Genomic DNA, 25,096 nt, shown 5'->3' with positions numbered 1-25,096 from the left:
TTGCAGCGTGTTGCAGCGTGTTGCAGTGTGTTGCAGTGTGTTGCAGTGTGTTACAGCGTGTTGCAGTGTGTTGCAGTGTGTTACAGTGTGTTACAGTGTTTCTGGGGAGAATGTGGCGCTGAAGATTTATAACCGTTTGTTTGTCATGTGCAGCTTTATAACTTGTGTGCGTCCACCGTGGCGGTATGAAATGTGTGCCTCGCCGGGGGCCCTCGGGTGTGCTGGAGCAGCGGCAAGGGCCCGAGCCAAAGGGATAATAAAGAGGAAACGAGCGTCTGCGAGGGGCTAAGGCAGCTAATGGGAGTGGACACAGGCGTGATTTAGTAAGAGCAAAGAAGAGGTGTGAACGCAGGCCAAGAGTGGAGACAGCGAGAAGTATTTTGGCTTTGAAGGAAACAATGTCCTCCCTGAGTGAACAGGCTCATTCTGTGAAAGTGTGTGTAAGAAGTACAAGTACATCAGGTACTTCACTGCTGTGGACCTGATCAGAAGCTCCTCTGGTCGAGGTGACTACAATGTGTATCTTATATTTCTATTTGGATCAGTTGGATGTATGAAGTTATTAGAGCAGAATGGATTTATAAATAAGTGCTTTGTGGATAAGAATAAAGGCCGTGGCTGGAGAGGCGCGGCATTTCCCTTATAGCCCGATATAGCCTCATGGCTAACCCTAACCTCACACCTCACACCTCAAACCTTAAACCTCAAACCTCACACCTCAAACCTTAAACCTTAAACCTTAAACCTTAAACCTCAAACCTTAAACCTTAAACCTTAAACCTCAAACCTCAAACCTCACACCTCAAACCTTAAACCTTAAACCTTAAACCTCAAACCTTAAACCTTAAACCTCACACCTCAAACCTTAAACCTTAAACCTTAAACCTTAAACCTTAAACCTTAAACCTCAAACCTTAAACCTTAAACCTTAAACCTTAAACCTTAAACCTCAAACCTTAAACCTCAAACCTTAAACCTTAAACCTTACCTTAACCCGGCGCGGTCTAAAACGGCGCTAAAACGCGGTCAAATAGCGGCGCGCGGCCGGCACAAAAATAACATGGCAGTTCCGGCCGCAGCTCTGCAGACACTCCCTAAAATAAAATGTCATACATTTTCTTATCCAGAGTAAAAAATTACCCATTTGGCACATTTTTACAACCCTTTTTCATCCAAAATGTATCGGGATACGTATCATAATGAGGGAATTGTATCGGGATATACAAGTATCACGATACATATCGTATCGCGAGGGTCTTGGCAATACCCAGCCCAACCTTTAGACCTGCTTTAGAGCCTGATTTAAGGCCTGTTCAGCCCTATATAGACATTTCACCAGTAAAACTACTAAAACATAAGCTTAGCCTTTTTGAGAGACTTCTGAGATCTGCATGTGAAACAAAGGAAACTTGTTGATATTGCCCTCACCAACACTGGAGAAAAGCAGATGTTTAGCGTCTGAAGGACACAGATGAACAGGCTCCTTGTTTGGCATCATCTGATTGGCCGGGTATCGTCCTGGAAACAGATGCTCCTTTGTGATGGCCGTTTGTGCCGGGCCAACACGTAAACAGTGTCTCAGTGTTTGGAATCGATTATTGGAGAAAGGAGATCCTCAAATGGAGTCTAGTTCTGTGAAAACTATACCATATGAATTGACTTGATTGGTCAATTCATTTGATAAAAGCAATAGTAATACATTTCATAACTTTAGACACACCCTTCAGAAGGATGACTAACAGTAAATGTCACCTAAATAAAGACAATTTAAAATGAATGGAGCCTGACACATTTAATAATGAGCTGCCGGTTAACAATGTATTACTAGATCAGCAGATATCATATATCGTCAGTTATATCGGTTATTGGAACCTCGACCTCCATATTTGCATTGGACCTCAAAAATCCATATCAGTCGAGCCGTAAAGAGAAGAGCTGCTGATGACCAGCAACGTATACAGTAGCGTCAGGTCAATTAATGTGAATTTCACCCAATTAAGGCTCTGTAAGGTTTAAGCTAATGAACCTAAACGTAAAAAGAATCGGGACAAACGGCCCAATGTCGTCATCACATTTGGGTTTTTAGCCGTTTCATTTCTCACTCCATTCAGATGCCACTTTAATGAGCTCTCTGTGAAGTCTCTCCCACAAAGACGGTCCCCGCTAACCTGACGCCGTCTGTCTCGCCCCCTGTGAGGAGGGCGTGTCCCAGGGAATGTCCCAGGGGCGCCATGTACCCCCAAAACGAGCATTCAAACACATCAAAGAGGATTAGCGCGCAAGACACCCCGGAACCCTTCAAAGAGCCACGACGACGGCAGCGAAGAGCCAACCTGAACATGAGGTGACACGTTAAGACTACGGCAGCTGGGAGGGACAAACTAAGACTGCGGTTGTATCAAAGCACGCTGACAGGTGACAAAGGTTATCTAAATGCACTGCGGCTGTGGGCGGGTGAAGGGGGCGGGTGAAGGGGGCGGGGAGTTTGGGCGAGCGATGGTGGGTTAGGGCCATGGATGTATTATATTATCGTTAGGGCGGAAAAGAAAGAGAATGATGATAATAATTTGAACCATGAGCCTAAAAAACATGTGGCAGTTTTTACTCATAAACAATTTGGATTTTATTGAGGTTTTTTGAGGTTATTGGCCTTTAAACTTGCTCTCGAGGACATTTACTTATGTTATAAAATGACAATAATGACTTTCTAACGGTCTGGCCCCTAATCAGGATTTGAGTTAGCGCTCCATCTACAGGAAGCAGGGTGAATTACCGTGAAAAAATATGCTAATGTAGCACACACAGTTGTGATGAAGGTGCAAAGCATAAACAACTAGAAAACAGGATTAAAACAACAGCGTGAATGATTCTAAAAACAACTCCAGAACAACGTTAAACCAGGTTGACGGGTTTAGCGTGACACGTGTTTCATCTTTGTGCTGTACTTTCCTCCACAGCTGCAGAAGAGTCCTCAGCCTTTACAATGTCAGAACCACTTCCCTCAAATACAAATCCTTCACCACATCAAGCTCCAAACTTCACCCACTCAACAAACTGCTCCGAACACCGGACTCAATCATCTCGTCTCTTCATTTGAAACATTGAGTGTGTCCAAAGCGAAGACGACGTCACAGAGAGCGATGGGGGAACCAGCCCCGAGTGCAGCGCCCGAGCTTCACCTGTGCTGCTCTTCACGGCCCGGGCGAGGGAGGAGCCCATCACGGCTCTGACCGCCTCATCATCTGCACCTCCCGCCTCTCTCACAGCCACACCAGCAGAATACACAAGTCCAGCCAAAAGGCTTTCCTCCTGGACTCGGCTGTGAGTCGTTCTGTCTGGACGTGCACAAAGACAGACGCTTTAGGGAGACAAAAGTCAAAGGAAAATAGAAGGGATGAAACTGAATTTGACAAAGCAATAATACGACATCATTACAAGGCGTAATATGCCAAACACGTTGAGACAAGATTAGTGAAAGGAAAGGCAACATGAGACATTTGAAATGTAACTTTGAGAAGAAATAGTGGATTTATCATTCACTGGTTCAATTCCAGCACAAGCCATTTGTGATTTGCATGTTCTCCCGGTGTATGGATCTGTATGTAAAGGCTAATACCCCAGCTAGGTACTCCTGACCAACATGGAGGATTGTGGTACCACAAATATTAGGTCAAGTTTAGGTAAATCAAATGTAAGTACCTAAACAAAAGTGTTGTATATTATTTACACTCCCATCACAGACTGAAGTGTGGAGGTTTGAAATGAGGTTTGTTCATTTACTGGGTTAAAGTTTGTAAAAAATATGTTCAAAATGGCTAATTGGAGTAATAGATCAGTATCGAAACACAGGGAATCGATACCTGATCCATTTGATTTTCCAGTATCGGCTCAGATATCGATGCAGTGGTAAAAAGAGCAAAAATAACGTCTTAATGCCACTGATTCTGGCTCTTTGACTCTTTCACTTATTGCACTGTCCCTTTCAAGTATCTGTAAATATTCTAGTCATTTAAACATTTATCTGTTTTGACAATGTATTTGAAAACTCAATGTACAAAAGAGGTCGACTACTACAAAGCAATACAATCCTGTGTGTCCAGGGGTCTCATTTATGAAGCGTGTGTCCAGGGGTCTCATTTATGAAGCGTGTGTAGAGGGGTCTCATCTATGAAGCGTGTGTCCAGGGGTCTCATCTATGAAGCGTGTGTACAGGGGTCTCATCTATGAAGCGTGTGTACAGGGGTCTCATTTATGAAGCGTGTGTCCAGGGGTCTCATCTATGAAGCGTGTGTACAGGGGTCTCATCTATGAAGCGTGTGTACAGGGGTCTCATTTATGAAGCGTGTGTACAGGGGTCTCATTTATGAAGCGTGTGTCCAGGGGTCTCAATTATGAAGCGTGTGTCCAGGGGTCTCATCTATGAAGCGTGTGTACAGGGGTCTCATTTATGAAGCGTGTGTACAGGGGTCTCATTTATGAAGCGTGTGTACAGGGGTCTCATTTATGAAGCGTGTGTACAGGGGTCTCATCTATGAAGCGTGTGTACAGGGGTCTCATTTATGAAGCGTGTGTCCAGGGGTCTCATCTATGAAGCGTGTGTACAGGGGTCTCATTTATGAAGCGTGTGTACAGGGGTCTCATCTATGAAGCGTGTGTACAGGGGTCTCATTTATGAAGCGTGTGTCCAGGGGTCTCATCTATGAAGCGTGTGTACAGGGGTCTCATTTATGAAGCGTGTGTACAGGGGTCTCATCTATGAAGCGTGTGTACAGGGGTCTCATTTATGAAGCGTGTGTCCAGGGGTCTCAATTATGAAGCGTGTGTACAGGGGTCTCATCTATGAAGCGTGTGTACAGGGGTCTCATTTATGAAGCGTGTGTACAGGGGTCTCATCTATGAAGCGTGTGTACAGGGGTCTCAATTATGAAGCGTGTGTCCAGGGGTCTCATCTATGAAGCGTGTGTACAGGGGTCTCATTTATGAAGCGTGTGTACAGGGGTCTCATCTATGAAGCGTGTGTACAGGGGTCTCATCTATGAAGCGTGTGTACAGGGGTCTCATTTATGAAGCGTGTGTCCAGGGGTCTCATCTATGAAGCGTGTGTACAGGGGTCTCATCTATGAAGCGTGTGTACAGGGGTCTCATCTATGAAGCGTGTGTACAGGGGTCTCATTTATGAAGCGTGTGTACAGGGGTCTCATCTATGAAGCGTGTGTACAGGGGTCTCATTTATGAAGCGTGTGTACAGGGGTCTCATCTATGAAGCGTGTGTACAGGGGTCTCATTTATGAAGCGTGTGTACAGGGGTCTCATCTATGAAGCGTGTGTACAGGGGTCTCATTTATGAAGCGTGTGTACAGGGGTCTCATCTATGAAGCGTGTGTCTAGAGGTCTAATTTATTAAGCGTTAGAGATGCATCGATCAATCGGCCGCCGATTAAAAAAGCCGGTCTGCGTCTGCACCACAGTTAAGGTCACAACACAAGACAGAACTTCAAAAGGTCCAAAACCTGCAGTTCATTTCACCCGGTGGAACACAGACTCTCAGAACACGTCCTCAGGGGCCGCGAGATGCAGAGGTTTACACGGCACCGTCCCATTGTCAACACGGGCGTCTCCGGGGCCTCTTTAAGTCTCTGCACCACACTGAAGACACACATTCTCCAGCATCTCCTGCACCTCCTGCTCAAATCCAATTTCAGAGCACGGCCCCAGCTCCACACACCTCATCAGCCCCGTCACCTACTGTCCCTGCACTCTGGTTACAGCATTTATCACGAGGGACACGAGGGGGAGGGACGCTGAGGAGGAGGAGGAACACGAGGGGGAGGGACACGAGGGAGAGGGACACTGAGGAGGAGGGACATTGAGGAGGAGAGACACGAGGGGGAGGGACACTGAGGAGGAGGAGGAGGAGGAACACGAGGGGGAGGGACGCTGAGGAGGAGGGACATTGAGGAGGAGGGACACGAGGGGTAGGGACACTGAGGAAAAGGGACACGAGGGGGAAGCTACAATTGGAGATTGTCCCTCACACACTCGTTCACATGCAAACGAAAAAAACGAATAGTTTCTTTAATCCGATACAATCAGACGTCTTCGTGTGTAAACACTTCAACCACACAAGAAGAACACAACCACACAAGAAGAACACAACCACACAAGAAGAACACAACCACACAAGAAGAACACAACCACACAAGAAGAACACAACCACACAAGAAGAACACAACCACACAAGAAGAACACAACCACACAAGAAGAACACAACCACACAAGAAGAACACAACCACACAAGAAGAACACAACCACACAAGAAGAACACAACCACACAAGAACACAACCACACAAGAAGAACACAACCACACAAGAAGAACACGACAAAATGCAGTTGTTTATATGAGACACAAAAGGTCGACTGGAATGGGGGGGTTGTATTAGTGGCTGAAACGACGCACATCGCCACCTAGTGTTAGGAGGACGACACGTTCTTGTCAGGACTTGAATCGTCGTCTTCTCCTTCGACTGCTGCTGTCAGAATGAACTCACTACATCGTCCTGATGTTATTGTCTCATAAATCATGATATGAACAAACCTGGCAACAGGTCTGAGTGACAGCTAGCACGGCTCGTTGCTAAGGGACGAGTGCCTTCTACAAGCTCGTTCCCGATTGGCTCTCGAGTTGTGTCTGAATGTCCACACTATTCCCTACTTGGGGCAGTAGAAAGGGGTCATGCCATTTTGTTGTACTGTCCGAATGTCCAGCAATGGTCACTAGACCGGTCAATATAGACCACAATGCATTGTGAGCGTGAGAAACAAGAGCAAACGGTCTTAAACTGGACACAACACGACTGAAAGAAAGAGCTGCTTAAACGCACTGTCGACCCGTAAACCTCCTGAATAAACGTTGCTAGCGTTAGCCCCTTAGCTTAGCGAGGCTGTAAAGAGTCACCATCACAAGCACATTTTTAATAATCCAGAACTCAGCTCCACATTAGCCACTGAAAGAGCCAAACAGCAGTCGACACTGTGTCCAGTTCCATACGCTTTATGGTTATTATTCAATCTGAAATGTGCCATAAAACCATCTCTCCAAAAGGGCAGATGCACAACGTCTTAATATATCATTACAACCTTTTAATGCACTCAATAACCCACATTTGAAGGACTTTGGCTTAACTCTAATCACAAATGTAAAGGTCGAGACATAAGCAACAAACAGCACAATAAAGTACATCCCCCACAATGCCGTGCTGACCTGCCACAGAGAGGCGTGCCGTGCGGCTGGAGATGGAGCCCAGGCTGTCGATGGTGGCCACACACTGGTACATCCCCTCGTCGGGCTTGTTGTGCTTGGAGTGGACCACGTGGGTGAAGAGCAGGGAGCCGTCCGGGAGCACCTGTCGCCGGTCGTCGCCCGCCGGGCTCAGGAATGTTCCGTCTTTCTTCCATTCTATCCTCACGGCTGTGGCCGCTCCGCTGTGGGCCGAGCAGTTCAGCAGAGCCGGGCCGCCCCGTGTGGCCACCAGGTCCTGGGGCTCCTCAGTGAACCAGAAGGGGGTGAAGAGCTGGGCGGGAGAACCTGCAGGGGACAGACATCCGGATGTTAGCACCGGTCAGCAAGCCAAACGCACAAATACACATAACAACAACTCAAACTCGAGTTATTGTTGTTCTGTAGCTGCTGATTACAGTGAAAACACCACTGCAGCAAAACCAGTCACATATTTGTCAGGTTGTCACGGCGATGGTGTGATTTATTGTCCCCATAAGGATCTGACCAGTCCTTCAACGCTCAAGGACCATCAGGAGCAGAGCGTGTCCACAGCGCAGCATTCATGCAGGAGCAGAGCTGGACAACACTTTCCATTTCTGAATATCTCACAAATGTGTCTTTGCCCAGGGACAAAACCCCCAACTCTAAAGTACATATCAGGCAAAAGAGTTCTGAAACACGGGCTCGAGCAGAGAACCTGCAGCTCCAGCTTTTCATTAGCACAACCACAACACGCCCCAGAAGAACTGGACCAGAGGAACTGGACCAGAGGAACTGGACCAGAGGAACTGGACCAGAAGAACTGGACCAGAGGAACTGGACCAGAAGAACTGGACCAGAGGAACTGACTCATTTGACCATTTAACTCTTTCTCTCCCCTCTCCCTCCCCCCCTCCCTCCTCCCCCCAGGCGGGCGGGAGGGAGAGGGGAGAGAAAGAGAGAGTGGAGAGTCAACAGTTGTGATCCTGCGGGGGGACAGGGGAGACAGGGGGGACAGGAGAGACAGGGCGGACTGGGGGGACAGGGCGGACTGGGGGAACAGGGCGCTGCAGTGTCTTGGCTCCTGCCCAAGTCACTGCGCGGCTAATCGCTTTGCATTTGTCCTCATTCATAATTCAAGCGGCCCCGCCCTAACACCTCACACACACACCGGGATTGTTTAGATAAATAACACCAATTATCAGGAGAGAAAAGGGAAATAATGAAGCCACAGAGCTGTTTTAATAATGCATCGGACGAAAGAGTGTGAAGAGCAAGAGTTAGAGAGTGGCCTGCACTGGACATGCTACATGTCCTGAGGAAGTGAGGAGGAAGTGAGGAGGAAGTGAGGAGGAAGTGAGGAGGAAGTGAGGAGGAAGTGAGGAAGAGAGAGGAAGAGAGAGGAAGAGAGAGGAAGCAAGGAGGAAGTGAGGAAAAATCAACCAACCAACTAACTAACCTGACTCAATTCAATACATAAAGAACAACTAAATAAACAACTAAACAGCTTGGATTTGGATTAATCGTGCTTTTCATACAATAAAACAGATTCTTTAAGTGCTACAGTAGTTTCCCATCCTCTCTCCACACATTTTCCCTTGTTGTTTCCTCCCCTTGTTTCCTCCCCTTGTTTCCTCCCCTTGTTTCCTCCCCTTGTTTCCTCCCCTTGTTTCCTCCCCTTGTTTCCTCCCCTTGTTGTTTCCCCTTGGGCTTGAGTAAACTTGGCTGTCCTTAACATTCACTCAGGCAAGTGTCTTGCCCAAGGACAAAACTGAAGGAAACCTGATTTTATGAACTTAAAACAGCAGCAGAGGCTGTAGTCCCCGGGAGAGGGCCCGGGTGACGGTCTGGGGGCCCGGGTAACGGTCTGGGGGCCCGGGTAACGGTCTGGGGGCCCGGGTAACGGTCTGGTGCAGAACATGGCAGTGATAATTGGAGCAGAAGGTCTTTCACTCACACATAAGGGAATAAATGCATGAGCCGCGCAGACGTCTGAATAAAAGCTCTTTGTGCTCGTCCTCTTTCCATTTGAAGACGACACGACTGGACAACGCTGTGGTCACGACACGACTGGACATCGCTGTGGTCACGACATCGCTGTGGTCACGACACGACACGACTGGACATCGCTGTGGTCACGACACGACTGGACAACGCTGTGGTCACGACACGACTGGACATCGCTGTGGTCACGACACGACTGGACATCGCTGTGGTCACGACACGACTGGACATCGCTGTGGTCACGACACGACTGGACATCGCTGTGGTCACGACATCGCTGTGGTCACGACACGACACGACTGGACATCGCTGTGGTCACGACACGACTGGACAACGCTGTGGTCACGACACGACTGGACATCGCTGTGGTCACGACACGACTGGACATCGCTGTGGTCACGACACGACTGGACATCGCTGTGGTCACGACACGACTGGACATCGCTGTGGTCACGACACGACTGGACAACGCTGTGGTCACGACACGACTGGACATCGCTGTGGTCACGACACGACATCGCTGTGGTCACGACACGACAGGACATCGCTGTGGTCACGACATCGCTGTGGTCACGACACGACTGGACATCGCTGTGGTCACGACACGACTGGACATCGCTGTGGTCACGACACGACATCGCTGTGGTCACGACACGACAGGACATCGCTGTGGTCACGACATGACAGGACATCGCTGTGGTCACGACATGACTGGACATCGCTGTGGTCACGACACGACAGGACAACGCTGTGGTCACGACACGACTGGACATCGCTGTGGTCACGACACGACTGGACATCGCTGTGGTCACGACACGACTGGACAACGCTGTGGTCACGACACGACTGGACAACGCTGTGGTCACGACACGACTGGACAACGCTGTGGTCACGACACGACTGGACAACGCTGTGGTCACGACACGACACGACATCGCTGTGGTCACGACACCACTGGACATCGCTGTGGTCACGACACGACTGGACATGGCTGTGGTCACGACACGACTGGACATCGCTGTGGTCACGACACGACTGGACATCGCTGTGGTCACGACACAACATCGCTGTGGTCACGACACGACAGGACATCGCTGTGGTCACGACACGACTGGACATCGCTGTGGTCACGACACGACATCGCTGTGGTCACGACACGACTGGACATCGCTGTGGTCACGACACGACTGGACATCGCTGTGGTCACGACACAACATCGCTGTGGTCACGACACGACAGGACATCGCTGTGGTCACGACACGACAGGACATCGCTGTGGTCACGACACGACTGGACATCGCTGTGGTCACGACACGACTGGACATCGCTGTGGTCACGACACGACTGGACAACGCTGTGGTCACGACACGACTGGACAACGCTGTGGTCACGACACGACTGGACATCGCTGTGGTCACGACACGACTGGACAACGCTGTGGTCACGACACGACTGGACATGGCTGTGGTCACGACACGACTGGACATCGCTGTGGTCACGACACGACTGGACATCGCTGTGGTCACGACACGACACGACTGGACATCGCTGTGGTCACGACACGACTGGACATCGCTGTGGTCACGACACGACACGACTGGACATCGCTGTGGTCACGACACGACTGGACAACGCTGTGGTCACGACTGGACATGGCTGTGCAGTTCACATTCAGGATCATTTGGTCTTCTATTATTTATGGTATTGAATGTTTGGACCAAAACTATAAATGGAAAAATCCTCTGGTTTTGCAGCTCGTTCCCTCGTGATGAACCAAACCAGCACAAAAACCTATAAAAGCAGAAAACATTTGAGCAAGAACAGAGTCAAGCTCGTGTCTGGAACTTCTGAGCGTTCTCCCGAGTGTTCTCCAGAGCGATGTGCCTCTGAAGCACTAATGACAAACTGTCCGATCTCTAGACACCAAACAGATTTGCTGATGCTTAAAACAGTTCAAATGTCTAAATGTCGGCAGGAAAAGAGAAGAACATTTAGCAGAATGTTGACGAGGCAGATCAGTTTCTCTCAGTCTGGAAAAGAGACGTACGTTTCATTTAGTCGTCAAGTGATTATTTCTATTGCACTTTTACATTTGAAATGTGGTGATTGAAGCTTCTAGAGCAAATCTTGAAGTGTAGCAATGATCAGAGATCATAAATATGTTAACATGCATTAGTGTGTTATAATAACGGACTATTCTTTATCGTAAACTGGTCACGATTGGTCCATCTGCAGCCTCAGAATGGAATGTAAAAAGAACTTTCACGATGGAGCAAGAAGACCCCAAAACTAAAGAAAAAACTATCTGGACACAAACCCCACAAAGTCCAACAATGGAAACAACAGATGGAACATGGAGCGAAAGGCAATAACGAGGAGACGAGACGAGGACAGAGACTGTCGAGGACGGAAAGAACACAAATGAACACTTCGATTGTGAATTTGAAAATGGACAAATTTGCAGGACATTGTGACAAATTGGGACTTTGATGAGACTCTTTGTCCTCGCGCTCTGTTGCGTCTTTAAGGATCACCTGAAGGTCACTCCGTTCTCCACCTGAACCTAAACCAGCGTAAATACATTCTCCTGCACGTGTGACTGACAGATGGGCCGACAGCAGAGCGGCCAGCCAGTGGGAGGAACCACGGGCCCCACGCTGGCCTCATCATCCCCGCTCTCTGAAGCCCAGGAGCTGGCAGGAGCTGACAGGAGCTGGCAGGAGCAGCAGCTCTGCTCCATATTCTGGTCTTCTGGCCAGTGTCCACTGGGCAGGGAGCGTCGCCCAATCTGAGTGCAGAGGAGGTGGAGGGAGGTGGAGGGAGGGGGAGGGAGGTGGAGGGAGGGGGAGGGAGGTGGAGGAGGTGGGGGAGGTGGGGGAGGTGGAGGAGGTGGGGGAGGTGGGGGAGGTGGGGGAGGTGGCATCTGAGCCCCTGTCACAGGTTTCATCCCCATCACCGGAGCAGCGGGGGACGGCTTAGCTTCAGCAAAACCATCTGCTTTTGCTGGTCCACACCCATGTGACACCCATGTGACACCCATGTGACACCCATGTGACACCCATGTGACACCCATGTCGGCACGGCAACGAGAGCCGCTGCAGAAAGATGGCCAGGTCAGAAAATGATCGTGAGAAATAATGAAATGTTTCCATTTCAATCCATGAAGAGAAAAGTCCTGGAGTAAATGCTTTACATTTTCAGCATGAATAAAGCACAGTCCAATTAAAGTGTGGCACCTTAATGTACAGCCATTTATGAACATGCAGCATAAACATGTCCCCAATGCAATTCATAATATAATATAATATAATGATGGAAACTCGCAGCAGAAGAGCTGGACATTCACTGTCAAGTGACTATTTTTGAAATTGTACCACATTTAATAACTTTCATTGAACAGCCTGATATTTCAGACTGTGTGAAAACTGCCGTTAAATCCATCGACCAAACGATCTTTTTCACAAGATGAAGGAAAATGTCTGACTTTCACCATCTTTGGCTTTTCCCTTTTGAATGAGAGAATCATCATCATCTGGACACGGAACAGCCTGAGATGACACAGACTCATTTATAATCATTACTGTCATTTCACTCGCGCGTCTGAACTTATTACTAAAGTACTAATACTGCAACATTCCTACTTCTTGTAGTCAGAGCTGAACCATCAGCAGCTCCAAACGCTGCACTGAAGATGGACTGAAGACACGGCTCTGCTCCACGTCCAGCTCCTTAATGACACCAGAACATCCCTTTAAATGTCCCTTTAAACGTCCCTTAAACGTCCCTTTAAACGTCCCTTTAAACGTCCCTTTAAACGTCCCTTTAAACGTCCCTTTAAACGTCCCTTTAAACGTCCCTTGAACGTCCCTTGAACGTCCCTTAAACGTCCCTTAAACGTCCCTTAAACGTCCCTTTAAACCTCCCTTTAAACCTCCCTTAAACGTCCCTTTAAACCTCCCTTTAAGGGCCCATTGAAAAAACCATGCCTTTCACCAGACTCTTTTACACGGGCTAAAACGCGGCGTCTCCGAGCGGCGTCTCGTCAGGACGCACATCACGGTGTCGGGCTGTGATGTATGGGCCGGGCGCAGAGCGGAGAACCCGAGCGCTGCACACCACCCGTTTGTCTGAGAGAGACGGGGGCCCCTGACCGGCCCCAGGCAAACGGGCAGAATGAGCTCGTCTGTTTCACCGATGGCGTATTGCACTTTGCTCACGCGCTCAGACATTCGCTTTAGAACACGGCGCGCTGCCTAAAACGGGCGTTTCCATCACAGTTGGACATCGCCACTGAAATCTGAACGGTCCAAATTAGAAACGGGTTAAAATTAAAATGATTGTGGTGATGATGTTGGGATGTGAGGGGCCACAGCCTGAACACGTGGCCCCTGCACCACTCGGACAGAACCCCTCACCACTTGGTTCTGGTACATTTCTCACCCACGATTCCCATGGACTTTCTGCTAAAGAGAAGTCATAATAAATAAAGCTTATAGCCACAGACGGGTCACACTCGTCCTGTCCATGTGAGAGTGTCACGTTTCAGTTCTGATGCTGTTAGCACGAGTTAGCACGTTGCTGGTTCGTTAGCTTCATCGTCTCTGGGGGAAATGAATGGGTCATTTACTACCGGAGCTGCTTTTTATTTTTTTTAATCATAATCTACTTTTCATGTCCATTGTCACTGAAAATGCTTTTAAAAGGTGAATCAACAAATGATCAACAAACATAACTTTTTATTGCTAAAGGAATACGTGGCCTGCTCGTTTCCATAGAGATATATTAGTACAATGCCATACAGTGGAACATTCTAGCAATGACAGGCCCTCCAAAAGTGACATAGTGCAGCTTTAAAGCACCAGAGCAACACCTAATGACATCAGCCAACTCCAAAAACACTCTGAGGACAAAAGTGGATTAAAAGAACTGGTTCCCAGAGTTCAGAGCGTTTTGAGCACACGCAGCGCTCCGTCTCTCTATTCTAGTTGTCTTTGACAGAGCAGAAGCCTTGAGTGAGCCTGGCCCCTGCACAAAGACCCCCTGTCCTCTGTGCTGGGCTCACAGTGCAGCAGGAAGCTCCCGGCTCATTGACCGGCCCCTGGGAGCCGCCATATTGACTGGGACTTCTTATTGAGCGGCACTTGAGACAGAGCCGACCTCACTCCAGTGAAGGAGCTATTCTGCAGCCAGCGGGGCCAAAACAGGCCCAAAACAGGCCCCAAACAACAGGCCCCAAACACTGAGCTGGGGTCTGGACAAAGCCAGAGGGCGGCTTCTCATACTTACTAAGACACGCCCAAGACAAATATATAAAAGATAGAGAATATATTTATAGCTCAAGTATGTTTAAAACAATGGATTCATAGCAGTGCACGTTGTACTGCAGTATTGATCTTTAGAGTACAGCCCTACACAGTCCAACATCTCCATGGAGACAAGAGGCAGGTCAGAGTCACCTCACAATAAGAATTGAGCAACAAAACCCCCATAGGTCGGCCCCTAGTGAGCAAATAAATGCATGATGCATGCGGTTAATGCCATAATGTGAAACATTCCAGGCAAAGCCAGAACTCCATGGACTCCATCGCCATGGAAACAAGCAAAAGATTCATAAGAATCATAATATGATCTCAAATTGTGACCGTTCAAATTCACTTGACCTCTGACCCGGAACATTCTGGAGTGAAGTGGCCTCTTTAATCCTGTAAATCCTCTTTAGAACACGTACATAATGCTCTTTAGAATACGTACATAATCTTCTTTAGAACACGTACATAATGCTCTTTAGAACACGTACATAATGCTCTTTAGAACACGTACATAATGCTCTTTAGAACACGTACATAATGCTCTTTAGAACACGTACATAATCCTCTTTAGAACACGTACATAATGCTCTTTAGAACACGTACATAATGCTCTTTAGAACATGTACATAATCCTCTTTAGAACACGTACATAATGCTCTTTAGAACACGTACATAATCCTCTTTAGAACACGTACATAATGCTCTTTAGAACACGTACATAATCCTCTTTAGAACACGTACATAATGCTCTTTAGAACACGTACATAATGCTCTTTAGAACACGTACATAATGCTCTTTAGAACACGTACATAATCCTCTTTAGAACACGTACATAATCCTCTTTAGAACACGTACATAATGCTCTTTAGAACACGTACATAATGCTCTTTAGAACACGTACATAATGCTCTTTAGAACACGTACATAATGCTCTTTAGAACACGTACATAATGCTCTTTAGAACACGTACATAATCCTCTTTAGAACACGTACATAATGCTCTTTAGAACACGTACATAATGCTCTTTAGAACACGTACATAATGCTCTTTAGAACACGTACATAATGCTCTTTAGAACACGTACATAATGCTCTTTAGAACACGTACATAATACTCTTTAGAACACGTACATAATGCTCTTTAGAACACGTACATAATGCTCTTTAGAACACGTACATAATCTTCTTTAGAACACGTACATAATGCTCTTTAGAAGACGTACATAATGCTCTTTAGAAGACGTACATAATGCTCTTTAGAACACGTACATAATCCTCTTTAGAACACGTACATAATCCTCTTTAGAACACGTACATAATCCTCTTTAGAACACGTACATAATCCTCTTTAGAACACGTACATAATCTTCTTTAGAACACGTACATAATCCTCTTTAGAACACGTACATAATCCTCTTTAGAACACGTACATAATCCTCTTTAGAACACGTACATAATGCTCTTTAGAACACGTACATAATGCTCTTTAGAACACGTACATAATCCTCTTTAGAACACGTACATAATGCTCTTTAGAACACGTACATAATGCTCTTTAGAACACGTACATAATCCTCTTTAGAACACGTACATAATCCTCTTTAGAACACGTACATAATCCTCTTTAGAACACGTACATAATGCTCTTTAGAACACGTACATAATGCTCTTTAGAACACGTACATAATGCTCTTTAGAACACGTACATAATCCTCTTTAGAACACGTACATAATCCTCTTTAGAACACGCACATAATCCTCTTTAGAACACGTACATAATGCTCTTTAGAACACGTACATAATGCTCTTTAGAACACGTACATAATCCTCTTTAGAACACGTACATAATCCTCTTTAGAACACGTACATAATGCTCTTTAGAACACGTACATAATCCTCTTTAGAACACGTACATAATCCTCTTTAGAACACGTACATAATCCTCTTTAGAACACGTACATAATGCTCTTTAGAACACGTACATAATGCTCTTTAGAACACGTACATAATCTTCTTTAGAACACGTACATAATGCTCTTTAGAACACGTACATAATCCTCTTTAGAACACGTACATAATGCTCTTTAGAACACGTACATAATGCTCTTTAGAACACGTACATAATCTTCTTTAGAACACGTACATAATGCTCTTTAGAACACGTGCATAATGCTCTTTAGAACACGTACATAATGCTCTTTAGAACACGTACATAATCCTCTTTAGAACACGTACATAATCCTCTTTAGAACACGTACATAATCCTCTTTAGAACACGTACATAATCTTCTTTAGAACACGTACATAATCCTCTTTAGAACACGTACATAATGCTCTTTAGAACACGTACATAATGCTCTTTAGAACACGTACATAATGATCTTTAGAACACGTACATAATCCTCTTTAGAACACGTACATAATGCTCTTTAGAACACGTACATAATCCTCTTTAGAACACGTACATAATGCTCTTTAGAACACGTACATAATGCTCTTTAGAACACGTACATAATCCTCTTTAGAACACGTACATAATCCTCTTTAGAACACGTACATAATGATCTTTAGAACACGTACATAATGATCTTTAGAACACGTACATAATCCTCTTTAGAACACGTACATAATCCTCTTTAGAACACGTACATAATGCTCTTTAGAACACGTACATAATGCTCTTTAGAACACGTACATAATGCTCTTTAGAACACGTACATAATGCTCTTTAGAACACGTACATAATCCTCTTTAGAACACATACATAATCCTCTTTAGAACACGTACATAATGCTCTTTAGAACACGTACATAATCCTCTTTAGAACACGTACATAATGCTCTTTAGAACACGTACATAATGCTCTTTAGAACACGTACATAATGCTCTTTAGAACACGTACATAATCCTCTTTAGAACACGTACATAATCCTCTTTAGAACACGTACATAATCTTCTTTAGAACACGTACATAATGCTCTTTAGAACACGTACATAATGCTCTTTAGAACACGTACATAATGCTCTTTAGAACACGTACATAATGCTCTTTAGAACACGTACATAATCCTCTTTAGAACACGTACATAATGCTCTTTAGAACACGTACATAATGCTCTTTAGAACACGTACATAATGCTCTTAAGAACACGTACATAATGCTCTTTAGAACACGTACATAATCTTCTTTAGAACACGTACATAATCCTCTTTAGAACACGTACATAATGCTCTTTAGAACACGTACATAATCCTCTTTAGAACACGTACATAATGCTCTTTAGAACACGTACATAATCCTCTTTAGAACACGTACATAATCCTCTTTAGAACACGTACATAATGCTCTTTAGAACACGTACATAATCCTCTTTAGAACACGTACATAATGCTCTTTAGAACACGTACATAATCCTCTTTAGAACACGTACATAATCCTCTTTAGAACACGTACATAATCCTCTTTAGAACACGTACATAATCCTCTTTAGAACACGTACATAATCCTCTTTAGAACACGTACATAATCCTCTTTAGAACACGTACATAATCCTCTTTAGAACACGTACATAATCCTCTTTAGAACACGTACATAATCCTCTTTAGAACACGTACATAATCCTCTTTAGAACACGTACATAATGCTCTTTAGAACACGTACATAATCCTCTTTAGAACACGTACATAATCCTCTTTAGAACACGTACATAATGCTCTTTAGAACACGTACATAATGCTCTTTAGAACACGTACATAATGCTCTTTAGAACACGTACATAATCCTCTTTAGAACACATACATAATCCTCTTTAGAACACGTACATAATGCTCTTTAGAACACGTACATAATCCTCTTTAGAACACGTACATAATGCTCTTTAGAACACGTACATAATGCTCTTTAGAACACGTACATAATGCTCTTTAGAACACGTACATAATCCTCTTTAGAACATGTACATAATCCTCTTTAGAACACGTACATAATCTTCTTTAGAACACGTACATAATGCTCTTTAGAACACGTACATAATGCTCTTTAGAACACGTACATAATGCTCTTTAGAACACGTACATAATCCTCTTTAGAACACGTACATAATCCTCTTTAGAACACGTACATAATGCTCTTTAGAACACGTACATAATGCTCTTTAGAACACGTACATAATGCTCTTAAGAACACGTACATAATGCTCTTTAGAACACGTACATAATCTTCTTTAGAACACGTACATAATCCTCTTTAGAACACGTACATAATGCTCTTTAGAACACGTACATAATCCTCTTTAGAACACGTACATAATGCTCTTTAGAACACGTACATAATCCTCTTTAGAACACGTACATAATCCTCTTTAGAACACGTACATAATGCTCTTTAGAACACGTACATAATCCTCTTTAGAACACGTACATAATGCTCTTTAGAACACGTACATAATCCTCTTTAGAACACGTACATAATCCTCTTTAGAACACGTACATAATCCTCTTTAGAACACGTACATAATCCTCTTTAGAACACGTACATAATCCTCTTTAGAACACGTACATAATCCTCTTTAGAACACGTACATAATCCTCTTTAGAACACGTACATAATCCTCTTTAGAACACGTACATAATCCTCTTTAGAACACGTACATAATGCTCTTTAGAACACGTACATAATCCTCTTTAGAACACGTACATAATCCTCTTTAGAACACGTACATAATCCTCTTTAGAACACGTACATAATCCTCTTTAGAACACGTACATAATCCTCTTTAGAACACGTACATAATGCTCTTTAGAACACGTGCATAATCCTCTTTAGAACACGTACATAATCCTCTTTAGAACACGTACATAATGCTCTTTAGAACACGTACATAATCCTCTTTAGAACACGTACATAATCCTCTTTAGAACACGTACATAATCCTCTTTAGAACACGTACATAATCCTCTTTAGAACACTCAGAGGCCTGGGCTTTGTAATGAAGCTGAGCGGGTCGTTCAGAGCGCTGCCTCGTCTGCAGCGCACCACTGTTAGCGCTCAGTACTTCACTCTTTGGGTCTTTATACTGTTTTAAAATACATTTGCCTCTGACACTGTATTAATTAGGGCGAAACGGCCTAACATATATCACAACATTAAGAGTTAAGCCAAATCACAAAATGCGGCGCAATTTCTCTCAAATGCGATGCATTCGTCAGAAAAAAGTGTTTTTGTGTCGCAGCTTTTGCGATACAAAAATGTGTGTCAATTGTATCACCAAAGCTCCTAAAAGTACTGATCACTCGTCAATCGATCGTCAATAACATCATGACACATGTAGGACGCTGCGTTGTCATGACGAGTCCCGCTGCTGTCACAGATCAAGTCTGAAAGTGGGAGGAGCCACGTGCGGTAAAGTTAGTGTCACAGATTCAGACTTCCAGGTCAATAGCTCCTAAACACAAAAGTCTTTGTAGATCATACACTGCCAAAATATTAATATTTACACTGCAAGTGACACAGCCTCGTTTTTAACAATCAGACACGTATTTTGGGCGCAGTGAATTACACTGATCCGAATGTGCAGCTGGAGCTGAGACGAGTGCTTAAAGACCGTCATCAAATAGCAAAACGAAAAATGGAACGTTAAATAGAGCGGTACAATTTGAATAACACATAAAATACACCATGATGGTCGCCACAGCAACCTTTATTTTTCCATCAGAAACTTAAGACATATTTTTTGTGAGTGTAAAGACAATTAATATGTAAATGAGACTCCTGCAAATAGTCATCTGATTGATGATGATGAGATGGAAGAAAGTTGTAAATAAGGCCATCTGACTTTGTGTTGATTAATTTGTTCAACAATTACTTTTATTTGCAAGTTTTCCATTTCATTTTAAAAAAAAAAAGTTTAAAAAGTGTTTAAAAGTTAATTTGTTAAGAGTTATTTTTTTTAAATAGAATGTTTACAAATACATTTTAAATAAATAATCGTGTTATATCAATGGAAAATATTGATTGTTTGTCACTTTCATGTTTTGCTAAGCAATTATCAGATTGCTATACAAATTTGAAAAAATGTACAGATTGTTTAGCAGCTGCTGCTGCACAAGTGAAAATCCTTCATCTGAGCCCTGATATATCTCTATCTCTCTATCGCTATCTCTATCTAGAGAGATAGATATAGATAGATAGATAGATAGATAGATATATCTATATCCATATCTATCTGTATATATATCTATATATATCTGTATATATATATATATAGATATATAGATATATATATAGATATATAGATCTATATATATATATATATATATATATATATATATATATATATATATATATATATAGATATATATATCTATCTATATATCTGACCGCCGCTCACCGCTCAATCAAGCGCGTTTGAACAACACAAACAGAGCGGCGTTTAAATGAACTCTTTGGTGGCTTCTCGCCCACGCGCTTCATCACGCCGCGTTTTCATTTACTCTGCGGCGCTGTGTTTTCTGAAGCTGCTGCGTCCACGTGAACACCTCTGGGAAATAAACCCTGAAGTGGAGACGCCTGTGTGGCAGGAGGACGAGGACGAGGGGGACATGTGAACCCAGCAGGGACTGACAGGACAGGGCTTTGGAACAGGTCAAAAGACTCTTGACCGGAACAAATGGAAAAGGGTTGAAGTCCATCAGTGTGAACCAGAGACTGTAAACGCGCTCTTTTCATCCTCAATGTTGATCACCAATACATTTGTGTAAAGATAAATTAGTCAGCAAGAAAAGTGCAAATCCACTCATGCAGTTACAGAGATGAAATGTCCTTAGTTCCTGCTAACCTTGCACTTCAGAGCGCTATAAACGCTATAAACGTGCATTTTAATCATGTTTTACAGTTTGGCAGTTCATATTTCAGTCTTTTAGAACCCCCTCCATGTTGATCTGGACTGTAAAACATATCTTACAGAAATATGGTTGATATCTTCTTCAGAAAATGCTCAGACTGGCCCAGCCGTGTCACATTTTGGAGCAGCAGGAAAAGGATCGGAAACTGTTTGGTATGTTGCCTGATTTCTTCAGGTTTGGACAATGTTCCACGGGTTCCGCCGCATACTCATCGCCGGGGGCCAGCAGGGGCCAGCAGGGGCCAGCCAGACTCCGAAGGATGGGACGTGTGGGTGTGCTCAGTTAAATGACCAACGGGCACAACATGTCGGCCGGACAAAGGTCTCCCTCAGCCATGTTTAACGTGCTCTACCACCCTGTACAAACCACAAACTACCTGGTCTTTTCTGCATAAAAGCTGTCGACGCTGTAAATTCTACTGGATGCATACCATAAATCACATATTTAATCGCAATATATTTCCATAAATCACCACCAGACGATCTCTTCTTCTGAGGACCTGGTAAACCGCAGTCATAAAACTAGTGTGAATGAAGCTAAATAAAACTCCAGCCATGTTGTGTTTGAACGAACAACGTTATAATGCTCCAAAAAGTACATTCAGCATAATATATGTCCTTTAAACCAATCGCCGAACACACATTTAAACACAAAAAAGCTTTAGAGGAAGTCTGGACGTGCACTTCATGTGGAGCTGGGGGGACCTCACTGCTGTCATGATGAACCCCTCGTGACCCACACCGTCCCCGTTATGAGCCTCGCCACGGAAACCAAGGGCCAACGAGAGGCCCACCAAGATCAGAGACCGGGGAGGGAGAATTATCACTCTCAAGGAAACACTGGGGCGAGAGCGAGAGCTCTTTACTGGACAGAGCTCTTTACTGGGCGGGGCATCTGTAATGAGCACAGGAGGTGGGCGGGGGCACCACCGTCTCTCTCCCCGTCCCCGTCTCTCGCCCCGCCCTCGTCTCTCCCCCCCCGTCCCCCCCGTCCCCACAGAAAGCATGTGGCTGTAAGGTGAGAGTCTATGGATTGTGAATGAAAGTGGAGCCCGTGAGGCTCGTTTTAGCTCGATCTCACACACAAATCGATGAGAATCCAGCGCGTCTCAAATACAGAGACATTTATCTGCGGGACATTTCCGAGTCCGACTCCTGCGCCTGCCTTGTCCTTGACGCCTGCCACTCTGCGACAGGGTCCGTGAAATGCAAATGAGAAACGTGTTTTCTGTTCGAGCAGAATTTGTCCTTTTACAGAAATGTGGCCTCATCCTTGAAACAATGAAACTGGGGAAAGTGTCAGGCTCAAGGGCCGAGCGAGGGCCAATGACTGAACTTTGACCTGAGAATACAGATGATGAGCCGTAATGTGGAACTGCAGAAGGATTATACATGAAAACACTGGAGTTCGTTAGTGTCGATAATGAGTCAAATGTATTTAATCATCGACGGCTTCAATAGAACAAAAAGTATTCGTATAAAAAAGCACCTTTGATCCACTAAAAGTATTGTTCTGTCCATCATTTGTGTAAGTCTTCTTCTTCTTCTTCTTCTTCTGTGTTTTATGGAGGTCGGTTTCCCAGTGTAAAGTTTGTGTTTTACACCTAAACCATAAGTCAATAAGGAAATGATCGTGACCTAGTTTTTCTGTGGAACATTCCTGGCATTAAAAGTGACACATTGCACCTTTACTTCCCCCGTGTTTGTTTTGCACTTACTACATTTGGAAGATGTATAATAGATGTATAGATGAGCACATCAGACTTTAAAAACACAGGAGCAGTTGCAATCCGTCCACAAAATGTAGATAGTGAATGTTGTTTTGAAGATGTGCACAATTATCAAGCATAAAGTCTATAATGTCTCGCATTTAAAATGACAGAAACATTCATTGTTTGTATCATGGACCAATCACATTCTGTTCTGAACCTCAACACCATTCAGCACATTTCACATGTTAGAATATCCTCCCCCCTCACGGCGCAGGAGCCTCGGCCCCTCGCGGCGCAGGAGCCTCGGCCCCTCGCGGCGCAGGAGCCTCGGCCCCTCGAGGCCCCTCGCGGCGCAGGAGCCTCGGCCCCTCGCGGCGCAGGAGCCTCGGCCCCTCGCGGCGCAGGAGCCTCGGCCCCTCGCGGCGCAGGAGCCTCGGCCCCTCGCGGCGCAGGAGCCTCGGCCCCTCGAGGCCCCTCGCGGCGCAGGAGCCTCGGCCCCTCGCGGCGCAGGAGCCTCGGCCCCTCGCGGCGCAGGAGCCTCGGCCCCTCGCGGCGCAGGAGCCTCGGCCCCTCGCAGATGACAGAATGACATTGGGAATATTAGTGCATGAGACGTCCAAGCTATTGTAACACCTGAGAAATATAATATCATCAATGTAGTTTAGAAAACAACATGAAGCTCGTTTGTGTGTGCAGCTAATTATGGGCTGCAAAGATGAACAAATAGCCCTTAATAATGAGCTGCAGGATAAATCACAATTAGGTCTGTAGTAATTTGATTAAATAATCACAATTAGCAATTCACAAACGTTGCAATTGTTTAGTTAATGTAGTTTGGGCTTTAGAGCTCTAAACAATCATGTTCTGAAACCTAAAGGATGTTTCGTTGGCACTTTGTTAACTTCACATGTGACGACTTTAATTAAGGAAGAACAAAGACTTATGGAATAATAGAGGATTTTTCACCCGATTTGAGAACTTAGTCCTTTTTTAAAAATGCCTCCTGGATCACCTGCTCCTGCCTCCTGGATCACCTGCTCCTGCCTCCTGGATCACCTGCTCCTGCCTCCTGGATCACCTGCACCTGCTCCTGCCTCCTGGATCACCTGCTCCTGCACCTGCTCCTGCCTCCTGGATCACCTGCTCCTGCTCCTGGATCACCTGCTCCTGCCTCCTGGATCACCTGCTCCTGCCTCCTGGATCACCTGCACCTGCTCCTGCCTCCTGGATCACCTGCTCCTGCACCTGCTCCTGCCTCCTGGATCACCTGCTCCTGCTCCTGGATCACCTGCTCCTGCACCTGCTCCTGCCTCCTGGATCACCTGCTCCTGCCTCCTGGATCACCTGCTCCTGCCTCCTGGATCACCTGCTCCTGCCTCCTGGATCACCTGCACCTGCTCCTGCCTCCTGGATCACCTGCTCCTGCACCTGCTCCTGCCTCCTGGATCACCTGCTCCTGCACCTGCTCCTGCCTCCTGGATCACCTGCTCCTGCTCCTGGATCACCTGCTCCTGCACCTGCTCCTGCCTCCTGGATCACCTGCTCCTGCCTCCTGGATCACCTGCACCTGCTCCTGGATCACCTGCTCCTGCACCTGCTCCTGCCTCCTGGATCACCTGCTCCTGCCTCCTGGATCACCTGCTCCTGCTCCTGGATCACCTGCTCCTGCACCTGCTCCTGCCTCCTGGATCACCTGCTCCTGCTCCTGGATCACCTGCTCCTGCACCTGCTCCTGCCTCCTGGATCACCTGCTCCTGCCTCCTGGATCACCTGCTCCTGCCTCCTGGATCACCTGCACCTGCTCCTGCTCCTGGATCACCTGCTCCTGCACCTGCTCCTGCCTCCTGGATCACCTGCACCTGCTCCTGCCTCCTGGATCACCTGCTCCTGCACCTGCTCCTGCCTCCTG

The 25,096-nt window shown here is 45.6% G+C and overlaps 1 protein-coding gene across 7 annotated transcripts in view; it reads right to left on the bottom strand.

Moving 5' to 3' along the window:
* Nucleotides 1–25,096, bottom strand: part of neo1a (neogenin 1a) — a 280,070-nt gene that overhangs the window by 189,842 nt on the left and 65,132 nt on the right. For all 7 annotated transcript variants that reach the window (XM_072465808.1, XM_072465811.1, XM_072465814.1 and 4 more), the window contains exon 2: nucleotides 7,263–7,586. In XM_072465808.1, the coding sequence (XP_072321909.1) occupies nucleotides 7,263–7,586 (324 nt within the window). The remainder of the gene's footprint in view (nucleotides 1–7,262; nucleotides 7,587–25,096) is intronic.

Source organism: Eucyclogobius newberryi, unplaced genomic scaffold, assembly GCF_026437365.1.
Source record: "Eucyclogobius newberryi isolate DKJ021-1_F unplaced genomic scaffold, fEucNew1.0.hap1 SCAF_5, whole genome shotgun sequence".
Lineage (NCBI taxonomy): Eukaryota > Metazoa > Chordata > Actinopteri > Gobiiformes > Gobiidae > Eucyclogobius > Eucyclogobius newberryi.
The sequence above is the reverse complement of the archived record's forward strand: the minus strand, read 5'-3'. Positions and strand labels throughout refer to the sequence as shown.